At 31.0% G+C, this 14,102-nt stretch overlaps 1 protein-coding gene across 1 annotated transcript in view; it reads right to left on the reverse strand.

Moving 5' to 3' along the window:
- Positions 1-14,102, reverse strand: part of LOC126494487 (dystrophin-like) — a 449,593-nt gene that overhangs the window by 42,700 nt on the left and 392,791 nt on the right. The window contains exons 33-36 of the mRNA XM_050131854.1: positions 9,646-9,768; positions 7,263-7,400; positions 4,250-4,402; positions 3,210-3,392 (exon numbers count right to left, since the gene is read on the reverse strand). Coding sequence (XP_049987811.1) covers positions 3,210-3,392; positions 4,250-4,402; positions 7,263-7,400; positions 9,646-9,768 — 597 coding nt within the window. The remainder of the gene's footprint in view (positions 1-3,209; positions 3,393-4,249; positions 4,403-7,262; positions 7,401-9,645; positions 9,769-14,102) is intronic.

Here is a 14,102-nt window from a genome sequence, read left to right on the forward strand (position 1 = left end):
GACATTAGTGACTTAGCATCAAAGATTATAGTGTTGTTGGAAAGACATTGAAAGTAGAAATTGGAATTAGAGGCTGTTGAAATAAGAAGAGAGTTGATGTATATCAACTGAATGTCTTATCCTACTTTGGCTTCATTTTCCCCTTAACAAAAGAATTTTGTTTTAATTTCTTTATTCAAAAGTAAATACATAAATACTTTTGTTTTCTATACATAATACTAGACAATGTCTGAATGTATTGCCTCTAGCATTTTGAAGATCATGTAACATCTATTGTAGTCAATGTCTACTGTTGATGAAGTCTTCTGTGAGTATTATTAGTCTTCAGCTATTACTAGACTTTCTTCATTATTTAATATCATAATTTTTTCAAGACTAGATAGGTATGGACACACTGTTGTTCTTCAGTAGTAGTAGATTTTTATGCAATGTGAAAAGTCATGTAAACTGAAACCAATTCCAAGTTATTAATGCCACATAGTTATATAAAATATTGTCTTTTCACCATGTTCTCCAATTTTACAGTCTGGAACCCTTCAGATGAGTACCACAGAACACTCTTTATTCTAGTTTCCAAGTCATTTAGAATTTTCAGCAAAGCAACGTTTCCTTAGTACATTCTAATTTATAAATATATTCTTACTAAAATATATACATGTTATTTTTTTTTGCTGCGGATCATATGAAGCCTTTACATTTGTACCTTAGTCTTTATTTTCATGAAGATGATCAAAATTTAATAAGAACTTAATCAGCTGGGCGGTGATAGTGCACACCTTTAATCCTAGCACTCGGGCTTGGGAGGCAGAGGCAGGCAGATCTCTTTGAGTTTGAGGCCAGTTTGACCTACAAGAGCTAGTTCCAGAACAGACTGCAAAGCTCAACAAACCCTGTCTTGAAAAACAAAACAAAATAAAAATAAAAATAAAAAAGAAAGAAAATTTCATAAGAACTTTATCAAAAAAATGTGTAAACTCATACCCTTCATTGATTGAGACAAAATTTTGTCTGAAATATCTCCTAATATTATTTGGCAGCATAAAAAATACTTGGCCATAGATCAATGTGTATTGATCACAATAGTTTAGATAAGGTTATTGTTTTGATCCTTTTTTCAATGTTTTATTATTTTTCCTTTTTTAAAAAAGATAAAAATATTGTTCTCATTTTAAACGAATGACTCATAATGAACCTAACTGTCCTAATGGCTTAAAGTCTCGGCTTCAAAATGAGTATATTGAATCTCTAACTTAAAAACAAAAAAAAATAGTTTCTATAAGCTAATTTAATAAGCTAAGAACTAGTTTATAACTGTTCTATCAAATAAAAACAAAATTATTCTACTAGAACATAGGGAGGTAGTTCCAAAGGAAAATACTCACCTTGAAAGGATGCTGGCTGGGATTTGCGTTCAAGTCCCAGAGCCATGCATATTATCTACTCTAATAATATATATTATATCTAATTATATATATATATATATTATACTTGCTACATATTATGTTATATATTATTATTATTGGCATGGTTGTATATGTTTGGACTCTAAGTATTAGAGAGGCAAGAGGATGGATTCTTGGGTCTTCTGGTAGATAAATAAGCCTAGATAACTCATTGGTTTCCAGGCTAATCTGAAACCCATTCTTCTACCAATATTTGGAACTTAAAGAACAGTTGGCTGGAACCTGGACAACAATACCCAAAGCTGTTTTCTCACTTAGAGTTCAATCTGCACCCACACACATGCACATTTAACAACACCTACATTTTCAACCACATACACATGAACCTACTCGCTTCCTTATATACAGAAATTATCCTACCATGTTTGTTGCCTGCTATTGTAAGCTTCAGCGATTTATGCAATATTATGTTTATAATATTAAATACGAGAGATCATAGACTTTAATGTTCAGTCAGCTAAACTTAAGACTCAAAATAAAATAATTCCAGTATTTCCCTTTTTTATTTTTAATTTTTATATTTTAAGGCAGGCTGACTGATCTTGATGTCCTGGTTCTGATACCTAGACCTTATAACTGCAGTAATTAGAGACATGCACCATCATGACTGACTAGTATTTCTTAAATTATTTTGTTTTCAATTTATTTGTAATACTCAGCTGCAATTAAACTTTAGACTATTGAATTTCATAAAAACCACATACTTAGGAACTTTCTTAAGAATATAGAAAGAAGCCACAATAATATGCCACGTATTATGCCATACACATTCAGAAAACAGTTATTTTAATTACTTTAGGCATGTTACAGTACAACTGTAATAAATGAAATTAATAATATCATAGAAACAGTATCATTTTAGAATTGAATCCCATGAAGATTTTCGTTACACAAAGCAAAACAATCATTTTGTCTCAGACATTTACATCCTGGGTTTGTGATGTGTACTTCCTGGAAATGCAGATGGTGGTCATTCTTCTTTACCTTCTAAGAACTTGAGTAAGGAAGAAAAAGTATATTGGTCAAAAAGTCTCTGTTGCTTCTACCCTGCTATGAATAATAAAAAAATGATTACATAACTTTGAACTGCCTTTTCCAAGAGGGTATCAGAAATGGTCCATTCTGTCGTTTAAAAGGACTCTCTTTTTCTTTTGGATTCTAGTGCTCTAGTGATGACAATTTTATTTAATCTTCCATCAAATAACTTATCCTGAGCCATTTATTTCATATAATGAGCAATGTGACCCACTAAGTGTTTAATCCAAGAGTAAAGACTGTAGTAGTAATATCTAAGTCAGTAAGATGACCTTATGTAAGTCAAACTAACATATTTCATAAAATACCTTTATTCAGAATATATACAGTAGGAAAGTAAAATTAGCATGGGATGATCTCAGGAAAGCAATGCATATTTCTGAATTAGACAGTGAAGTAAATAAATGTATGAGAAATTGACAAATTCACATTGCCAATGTTATGAAAAATGATGCAGCAAAAGAAATTAAGATGTTTATATTTTCTCTTTCATTTTGAATAAGGGTCCTTTTCCTATCACTTGTCCTCTGGTCTTTAATCTTGAAAATTAAGCTTTGGAGTTACAGAAGCCCAAAGTGAGGGGAACCACTCACTTTTAGAATGTGCAATAGAAGTTTCTTATTAAGCCTATATTTTTGGTGCTGTTAGTAGGCTTCTGTTAATAGAGTAGTAGTTGCAAACACATACTTGGGTTTGCCAGTAACAACTCACAATTTGTGCAAAGTTGAGTCTTCGAAACTGAGCAAAACTGCTCTCAATGTCCCGCCAGCGCTTGCTGAGCTGGATCTGAGTTGGCTCCACTGCCATTGCGGCCCCATTCTCAGACAAGCCCTCAGCTTGCCTGCGCACTGCATTCAGCTCCTTTTTCTTCTTCTGCAATTCACGATCAATTTCCTATTGAGCAAAATCAATACAGGGCCCAGGGCAGTTAGCTAACCACATCAACCGACCTACAAGTAGCAAATACTTTGCTCAGAAATTTCATAGGCTGTTGTTCCTTTTTTTTTTTTTTTTGTATTTTCATCATTTCGAAATAATGGAAGGTGTCACTGTCATCCTCACCCAGTAAGCCAAATATAATTTTATGTATCATTTGAATGCTCAGTTTTAGATATTCTAATTAGATTATTAAATGTTTCTTAGCATTCTGTTTCTTTTGAAATTTTCTGGTGCTTTGAGGATTGACCCAAATTTAGAGTGATTCTTCACTTATTTACTAGGGATGATTCATATAGAATAAAATTTAGAGGGGAAGTGACTACTTTATTTTAAAGGTTTGAGGAAATCAACAGAGAATGAAGCAAAATAAAACGTGTAAAATAATAACAGAAAGAAAACATCTTTGGACAATTTGCAAATAAATCTCTAGAGATTTGACAGTGATATGAAAAGATGTTCTGATGAAATGAATGTGCTAACACGAGAAAGAAGTCGTCCATGTACCGATAAGCCATTACTTCATCTGGAACAAAGATACACAGAGTCAATTACAATTGGGCCAGAAAACACATGACAGTTAATAATTCATTTCACATTGTCTAACAGTTTATTCATCCAACATTACGTCAATTCAATAACACTCAGTACAATACAGTTACTGAAACAAAACACAATACAAAGAAATACATCAAAGCACAGAGCAAGCTTCTAGAGGAAACCAGACACATTTTGTACATGACCATTGTAGGTTATGTTAATGTAGTTAAAATCTAGCCGCAAAATCTTGTATTGCCATTCTAAAACAACTTTACCTTTATTTTCCTTTCATCTCTGGGTTCAGGTAGGCTGGCTAATTTTTTTTCAATGTCATCCAAGCATTTCAGGAGATCATCAGCCTGCCTCTTGTACTGATACCATTGGTGAGAAATTTCTAGGGCTTTTTTTCTTCTTTGAGACCTCAAATCCTGTTCATGATGCAGATATTATTAAAATATCAATATATGTGGATAATACACTCTTTCTGCAGTTATTTATGAAAACTAAGTTGAGACCTTGTCTTTTTAATTGCTTTGTAAAAATCACATGTAAATACAACACAGAGGCAAATTATTAAATTATGTATTTATGCCTTAAGATCTATGTACAGAAGCTACGAAACATTAATAACACAAAATATTATTCTTTGAATATTCAAACTTGATTACAAATCTTTGACATTTAATTAAGTCTTAATTATCTAAGAAAATAATTGCATAGTACATTTGAAATAATTTCATATATAAATACAATGAATATAACCAGTTAGTTACAAAAGCATTGAGCTACACTTGACTTTTAAAGTACTTAAAATTCTCCTGAGTAAATTGGGAGTATGGGGACCTTGGGAGATGGTTGAAGAGGATGGGAGAGACATGGAAAGGAGCAGAGAAAAATGCAGAGCTCAATAAAAATCAATACAAAATTCTAAAATGTATATGTTCAGCTTGGGGTTTACCAACAAAATTAACACATACTATAAACATTCATGGTTTTAGAAATGTCTATAAAGTTAGGTCATTAATAGCATTGCTTAAAATTTTAGTTATTTTGGAAACTGAAGAAATAACTCAGTAGGTATGAAGATTGGAAGGTCCTGGTTTGACTCCCAGTACCCATATAGCTGCTCACAACCATCTGTAACTCGGGTACCAGAGGATCGGATACCATCTTCTGGCCTCTGTGGGCAATTCATACACATTGTACACAGAAAAACATGCAGGAAAAATACCCATATACATAAAAATTGAAATCAATATAATAAGTTTAATTCATTATTTTAAAGTTTTTACATGTTTATGTGTAGAAGTATAACTATTCTTTATAGAGCTATGATTGTACATGAAATTAATATTAAACAACCCTAATTTTTCTTTCAATGCAAACTTAGCCAGTATTTTTTATTATAGTAGATCATATTCAAAGTATAAAAATAATTGCTATTTCAAAAAGAGTGAAGAGTTTTCAATCAACTTGGTGATAAAAAACAAACTCTTTTAATAAATTTTCAAAGGAGAAATTAGTATTTGTCTGGCTCATAGAAGTTCACTCAAAATTTTCTGAAATCAATGGAATTAGCTAAAATACCAGTTCGTACCCCCACTGAAATGCAACAACTCTATCTACAGATTCATTTCATCAAAGAGTAGCAATTGTGCTTTTTATGCAAGTTAATATGAATTTTAAAAAATACCAATAAAAAACCGAATGTTTCGTTGCCTTGGAAACTTCAAACCTCTTTTAAAATATTTTATAATAATGTAATTACAACTACTTGGTTAACTCTATAACTGTATTTGGGATAAGCTGGTTGGCAAACAAAGTTGATTTTTATTAATTCCTTGAAGCATTAAGATTTACTATTTCTTTTAGTTTGTACTTTGTGTGTCATTTCTAAACTCCATGTAAAAGTAATACATGCCTTGGAAGCATCAGATGGAATTCTGCTCCCCCTAACAATATACTAAGGTTCAGCTTGGGGACTTATTGAACTGTGACTTATTCATGATACAATGTACATATTGAAAGGACTTGAAGGTTATGAATCTGATAGGTATTTTTTGTTTGAGTAGAAAGAGGTAATGTGCAAAATAGAATATTATTTTTTTAAAAGTATGTATTTGTTTGATTATGGAAGATGGCCTCTAGATACTACTGACCAATAGTACATATATCCTCGTGTGACTAATCTATAAACTTCCAAAAGCTTTTGTCACAGAAGAGTGAGAATTACACAGTTTTCCGATGTTCTGTGTACATTTTGATGTGCTCTTGTATTTCCCACAAGGAAGAGATCTTTTCTATTTACTGTATTTATCAGCAGTTACCTTCAGAACACCTGCTGGCCAATTAGACTCTCCTTGTTGATTCTTTGCAGGCATAAGATTGTGTAATTACATTCTTAGCAGTGTTTACTTGCTTAACAATAAGGAAAAAGATCCTACATACGTATTTGCATGTAGAAAGCAGGCTCCATCCACCTACTAGGCGAATCTATCTATATAGCCATATAGGTTTAAAGCAATGATTCACGATGAAATATATTACTATTAGCAGTATTAGAAATAAGCCATGAAGGAAAATCAATAATATTGCAAAACATACACAAAAATAATGCTTCACAAAATGTTTAGCATATCTAGTTCCATCTCAAGGACTGCATAGACAGCATTAGAGAAAAATCAAGTTATTCTGCTCTTGCACAGTACAGATGGGTCACAAGGATACTTGACTGCATATACTAAAGATGATAGTATTTTTCAAGTGCATTTTGAATACTTTTGAGGGTTTCTATATGAATGAAATTAGGCTCTTGTAGATTCCTAGATGTCTGCTTTTACAAAGTATCTGTTATAAACAGAGTGAAGTTTATGATTTTTAATGATCAAAATCCAGGCCCTACTAAAGAAACAGTTACCAAAATACTAGACCTACCATATAGAAACTGCAACAGTGGAGGGAATAACAATTGATTATTCTGGCAATCAGGACAAATATAACACCAGCTTATAGAAATAAAACATATTTGAAAATAAATTTTTAAATACTGTAAATAATACTTTTGTGTATCTTGCAATATTACTAAGAAAAAGAACAAAACAAAGGTTATGTCACATATCTCTGAAAACTGGTTGCACAAGAAAATCATAAATAAAGCACACACATTAAAAGATAAAAGTAATTTTCTGGTTACTAAAATTCTTAAACAGATTTTCTTTATGTACGTTGTTTTTTACCCTATACATACAAAATCACAGGCAAAGCACATTAGAATTTGAGCTCTAATACCTTGAGAGCATTGTGTTTTGTCTGTAACAGCTGCTGTTTTATCTTTATTTCCTCTCGCTTTCTCTCATCTGTGATTCTTTGTTGTAAGTTGTCTCCTCTTTGCAACAATTCATTTACAGTACCCTCATTGTCTTCACTCTGATTAAAAACAACAAGTACAGTCTTCATTTTGATTCTTAAAACGCTGTACATTGTTAACAAAGATAAACATATTAAAATACACACAAAAATTGAGTTTACAATTTTTAGGGAATTCTGTCATAAAAAATATGCTCAGAATATTTCTTTTATGCTTATATAAAAAAACAAAGTTTATGTGTAACTCTTCTAAAGAACAAATTGTGAGTGGCATATGTATGAATTTGGAGTGTAAGGCACTTTAGATCATAGAAGTTATAATTTATTATAAAATATTATTTTGGATTTTATTTATATTACTTTTAAGTGTATTTAAACTATATAGGGAAATAAACTAATCTTGTTGCTTCTAATGGTAACTATCTACATCTGTACAGTAGATTTTACATACTAATCTATGCTTTATACTTAAATCCAAATGGTCAAATTTAGTATCTGGAATATTAATAAAAACAATGGGGAAAATTGTAAAATATTGAAAAAGATTAATTTCTAAAATGACACATAATTATGCTAGGTTTAAGTAAACAAAATAATACTACTAGTATGTATTAAAATAACTTTGATTTTTTTCAGTTCTCTTTGTTTTTTCTCTAAGAACAATAGTTTAATTTAATTTGCTTAAAGATATTATTTGAAAAAGTGCTGTTGCAATCTTATTGCAATATTGATTACATTTGTGTATCTCTGGTTTCTTACCATTCAACTCCAAATATGAAAAATATCTGCGACAAAGTCATAGTATGCAATGGTATGCAGGTATGCCAATGAGCTAATGACAAATGGCACACAAACTTCAAGACACATTTATGTATACATTTATATTATTATGTATTGTAATAAATGTAATATATGTAAATCTATGACATATTTATTTATTTATTTATTTATTTATTTATTTATTTATTGGTTTTTCGAGACAGGGTTTCTCTGTGGTTTTAGAGCCTATCCTGGAACTAGCTCTTGTAGACCAGGCTGGTCTCAAACTCACAGAGATCCGCCTGCCTCTGCCTCCCTAGTGCTGGGATTAAAGGCGTGCGCCACCACCGCCCGGCGACATGTTTAAATTTTGAAATACAACAGCAGACTTATCCATTGTGGTTAAAGGAAATGGGATTATTTTGTACAGTTGTTATTAGAAGTAAACAGATAAAACTAAATTGTTTCCCTAAGTGAGTATTCTGTGGCAGGTTGTTTCTGAGACTGAGAAGTAACAACATTCTCTGACATCTTCACCCTGGAATTTCTTCCTTGACATGAAGTAGAGGTAGCTGGATCTCGGAATTTTGGGATATGTCTTCCTGTCTTTCTTTCCATGAGTTGAGAGGTGAAGACCTCTAAATTTCTTATATAAGGAGTACTGAATAGAATAGCTCCCAAAAGTTAGAATTGCTACGAGAGAGGCTAAGAGTACTGGGGCAGAAATATTTCTCCCATTGCTCTATATTATCTAGCATCAAAAAAATCACATATTACCTCCAATGCTGTTTTTAATAATAGTCTAATACAACTCTAGCATTGACACATATGTGAAAATCTCTATTGTGATCCCTATAAAGGTTAAGTATGCGACAGTGGTAATGGCAGCGGAAAAGGGGGAAAGAATATGTGAAAAAGTAAAGTGAATGCAGCATAAATATACTCAGTGAATAGTGATGTGACACAGAAACAGTCAAGCCAGAGAAAAATATAAAAGATATTGTGAAATTAACAAAGATTGGAGGAATATGTTCTTGATGTATGGATGTAAAGGCCACATGTACACATGTACACATGTTTTACTCCCATTGAATATTCAGCATTTTCTTAAATCTTTGATAAAAACCATTTTGTTAGAAACTTTGATAGACAATTTTACATTTCACACAACTTTCCTTTCTATTACCAAAAGCATCAGGTATATATAAGACTATAATTTCTATTATATTTTAGTTTGCATCCTGAATGACTATTTCCTTTTACATTTTGCCTTCTGAATTTGAAAATGAAAAAGCAAGCCAAAATACAATTGAACTATTTATTAGAAGTTCAAAGTGTTCCCATATGTTCATAAGATGGTAATTTGGCAAGTATAATAGCATGTCAAAAGGAATACTTTTCATTTAATAAAATCATTTATTAATAATACTATGTGAATGTTGGTATTCTGAGAATTCAGTTGGAGACATAAGTTATAATATTTCTGTCCAAATATTTACTCATTTTCATTCCCAGTTCATTCACACTTTCATCATAACCAATTTACCATATCTTTATTGAAGTCTTCCTCTTTCAGATTCACCCCCTGCTGAATTTCAGCCTCCAGTGGTTCAAGCAATTTTTGTATATCTGAGTTAAACTGCTCCAATTCCTTCAAAGGAATGGAGGCCTAAAAAAAAAAGATAGTGCTAATTTAAATCAAGATTACTTTTTTATTAGAAACGTAAACCAAATGAAACACATTTATTCAGCCCCCTGTTGCTAAAATAATGACATGCATTATGTTTCCATATTAAAGTTTATGAAGGTTTTGAACTACAACTGGGAAAGTACCTGAGAATGCATATATGGAGAAATACTTGTCATCAGAGCCGAACATATATGCAAGATAATGTGATTTATCATTGCAGAATAGCAAGACAGTCAATTTACACATATTTGTCTGTGCTAATTTCTATTACTTTAAAGTTAAAATTTACCTTATTTTAGGCATTCTGTTAGTATAAACTTAAATAAATATGTCTGTCCAAATTTGCCACATTAATCAATAACAGTAACCTTGGGAAAAATTTTTAGAAAAATCATGTGGCAATCTGTTTAAATATTTCAAATGTTATATTTAGAATGGTATAAATTCCTGGCATGTCCTCATAAATCAACATAAACTTGCACCAGGAATGTTTTCTTAGGTGGCACAAATATATCCTTATGACTAAAACCCAAATATTTCACATACTTCACAACATATTTAAATCAGAAATTGATAGTGATCATGGTCTCAACATTTTTAATAATCCTTTGATTTCCTACACGAAACACTTGAAAATGCATGAAAAGACATTGAAAATAAAATATCCAGAAAAACAGGCAATCCTTCAAGTTCTGTTAATAAAGTGTACTTCTTTTGCACTTTTAAACATTATGTTGTATTTAAATTTTTTAAGATTATAACACTAGGAATTATTTTTCACCTGACCAATTTTAAAAACTAACAGATAGCAAAGAAAATATGGTTTTCTCCCATAATTATTTCATGTTGTGGAAATAAGAAAACACCCATGCATTTTATTCCCAAGTTTAGGTTAATTTTGTGAGTTTTGGTTCCTTTCTGTACTTTCCTAGCCATATTCCCAGTAATAGCGTGATATTATCATTTTTAGATGATATTATTAAATGATATTATCATTTTTAGACGAAATGTTCTGAGCAAAAAATTGTATTAGACCTCAAGGGAAAACTGAGTATTTTATGGTAGTATGTTACTAGTTGAACACTGAATAAACAATTGCTATTCATAACAGCATCACTGTAACATGAAATGTTAATAATGACACATCTTCAATGTTCTTCTCCCTGTCCCATGGAGGGTTTAAAGGGCCCATTTAAAATAACTTATTATAATAGTATTTCTTCTAATTTTAATTATGTTTTGTCATTTGAAATGCCATAAGTTTTGGAAGGTTAGAAACTAAAAGCTTTCACTTATCATAATACCACCTCAGTTCATGTGAATATAGGCTGCAAATGTATATGTAATACCTGTCTGGTGGTAATTTAAATTATTTTTCACCTTTGCTGATACTCAGTGAGAATAACATAATATTCAACATGACTTTATGGGTAAAAAATGAATGTTTAAAGCAACCCTTTCACTAACTAGATACCAAAATAATGAGTCTATTTGTGGTCAGATTTACATTTTTTCTCCACCTGCTTTTTTGCTAGCTTATCACCTGTCCACAAACTCAAACAGAGCAATATCTAATTAATTGGTTTTCCAAGTCCAATGCCTTTCAAATTGTCACATTTAGGTATGAATTTTACTTTTGCATTCCAGTCTAATTTTTTTCAAGAGCTAATCAGTTTCTTACTTAAGCTTATTACCTTTTCCTCAAAGTATATAGGACATCATTTTACATTATTTTGTTAAGAACACATTTCTATTCGCAGACAACCATTCTCAAAAGACAAATCATATTCTTGGACACATTGTCAGATCTTGCCTATCTTTGGATCTAATAAATATCAAATATAAATCAATTGCCTAAGGTACACTTTCTTTGTAACAAAGATCTCCAAAAAGGTGTCCAGTTCTCTTCCTTACCAACCAGTTCCATCCAGTGCAATGTACCCAAGTCAATATGCCCCTGACTAAGCATTAATGCAATTGTGTTTTTTTTTTGCACAAGAACCTTACACAATTACTAAAAACAAACAAGAAGTAGGCTCCAGCATGCTAGTCAAGTTATTGATTTTCCTTAATTTGCCAAATGTAAATGGACTAAATATTATAACTATAATTCTTGCATAATAATAGCTTTGCATGTGTTATTTTTATATGTTAAAGTTAAAACTGCTCTTTTTAGCTGGACAGAAAAGGGGAGATGATGTGTGAAGTCCTCCAGTATATGTGCTGTTATATTGGCTAATGAATAAAGCTGTTTTGGCCAATGGTTTAGCAGAGTGAAGCCAGGTGGGAAATATGAAGAGAAATAAAGAGAGTGGGCAGAGTCAGAGAGATGTCATCTAGCTGCCTAAGGAAAACAACTCCAGAATGACAGAACCTTACCAGTAGGTCACAACCTTGTTGTGATACACAGATTAAGAAAAATGGGTTAATTTAAGATACAAGAGCTAGCTGGAAAAGACACCTAAGCTATGGACCCAACAGTGTTATAATTAATATAGTTTTGTGTGTTTGTTTGCGTGTGAGCACCCGGGAAATGAATGCACAGGCTCCTTCTATAATTCATCTCTTAATCTTTTTTTGAGGAATATTCTAGGCTTTATTTATATCTTCCTGATATAGGATTGCTTTGTAGACCATTTGGTCCCTCTGTATTATTGTCTCTCAAGATACTTATAATGTCCCTCATCTTCTAATAATGGTAATATTTTTATATCGATATTGGGCTTTACACACTAGCTGAGTAATCTTAGCCAACATTTGCTTTTATCTTTTCTAGAGCATGGAATATTTTATTAGTACGAGGGGGGGCAACAACTACTTCATACAAATGTTTTGAGGAGCGAGTGTGTTAAAAGTTTATCTGATGTAAAATAAATGATCAGTAAACATCTATTATCATTGTCTCCCAAATTCCTATGCACCTGTGTGACACAAATTAATGCTCAATATACCTTGCCTCAAATGCTTATCTCTAAATTGTAGCCATTGCCTGATGTTACTATTTTGGAAATGTTTCTGGAAGAAAAATATTTCTTGGTTTCATGTTTTTATTTTTTCAAATAATTATAGAAAAATAAATTAATTTATTTCTAATGTTAGTATGGAAAAATTTGATGACAATTTGGTAAACTTTATCAAACTGGAAATAAAATTTGATCTATTAGCCTGTACTATAGAAAATATTCTCAATAAAGAGGCTAATGTACATCTATTTTGTTTTCTGAAGTATTTTTATTAGGACATATTTAGAGAAATATCTTCAGAATCAGTGAGACAAGATCTATCAACTATTAAAACAGCTTGGTTTCATTTTAACCATAGACATTTCTGCTATGGAATATGTACCCCAATATATTTTTTCTAGAAAAGTAAGTAAACGTTAATATAACATTATAATGCCATACCTAAATGAGTCTAGCAAGAAATGGATACATAAAACAGTGTTTGAGATCAAACACAGAGTATTTTATGTGGTAGACAAATGCTCTACCCTCAGTAGTTTATTTACCAATATGCACAAATTTTAAACAGAAAATTAAAATGATGTGACTGATGTTATGCAATTCACATGTAAAATATAGATAAAAGATATGAAGAGCATATCATTATATAAAAAAATAAAACCCAAATGAAAACAATAGAAAGTTGCTAATACCAAAGTATGATGTAAAAAGATTTTCGGAAATACTGTTGCAAAAATGAATACAAATTCACACAAAGAATAGCAACTTAAAAACTGTTTGGGGGTATTTTATTTTGTTTTGTTCTGTATTTAGAAAAATGCACAGGGTCCAGATTTCTTGATATAAAACCATTCTACTTTTGATAAAAGACTATTGTTCAAATTAAAGATTATAAACTACAAGTGTTCTTTAAAATAAATACTCTAAATGAATAGGTAGAAAGTATTTGCAGACTAAAATTTGGCTAACATAAAGACATGTTTAGGATTGGGACTTTTTCAAGTTTTATTAGAAGCAGCAAGTTTTTTATTGCTGAAAATAAATAAGGAGATGCTAAATAGTGATGCATTATCTCATACATTTAAAATATTCTTTGAAATAAGTATTGTCTTAAAATATAATACCTCATGATGAAATCTATTCTCTGAGTTCAAGCAAAGTATTATTAGTAGTGTATCTCGATAGACATATAATGAAAGTCATAAATGCCATTTAAGATGATCTAATTGTTCAATTAAAAACAAAAATCAGCTTATTATAAATAAGTCCAAAATTTTATCTTCTAAATAACAAAAATAAAAATTATCTTTTTATTATTACATATTTTATAGTTATACCACATCTTAATTT

The sequence above is a fragment of the Alexandromys fortis genome, unplaced genomic scaffold (assembly GCF_014885135.2).
Source record: "Alexandromys fortis isolate MF-2015 unplaced genomic scaffold, M_Fortis_MF-2015_v1.1 scaffold_384, whole genome shotgun sequence".
Classification (NCBI taxonomy): Eukaryota; Metazoa; Chordata; class Mammalia; order Rodentia; family Cricetidae; genus Alexandromys; species Alexandromys fortis.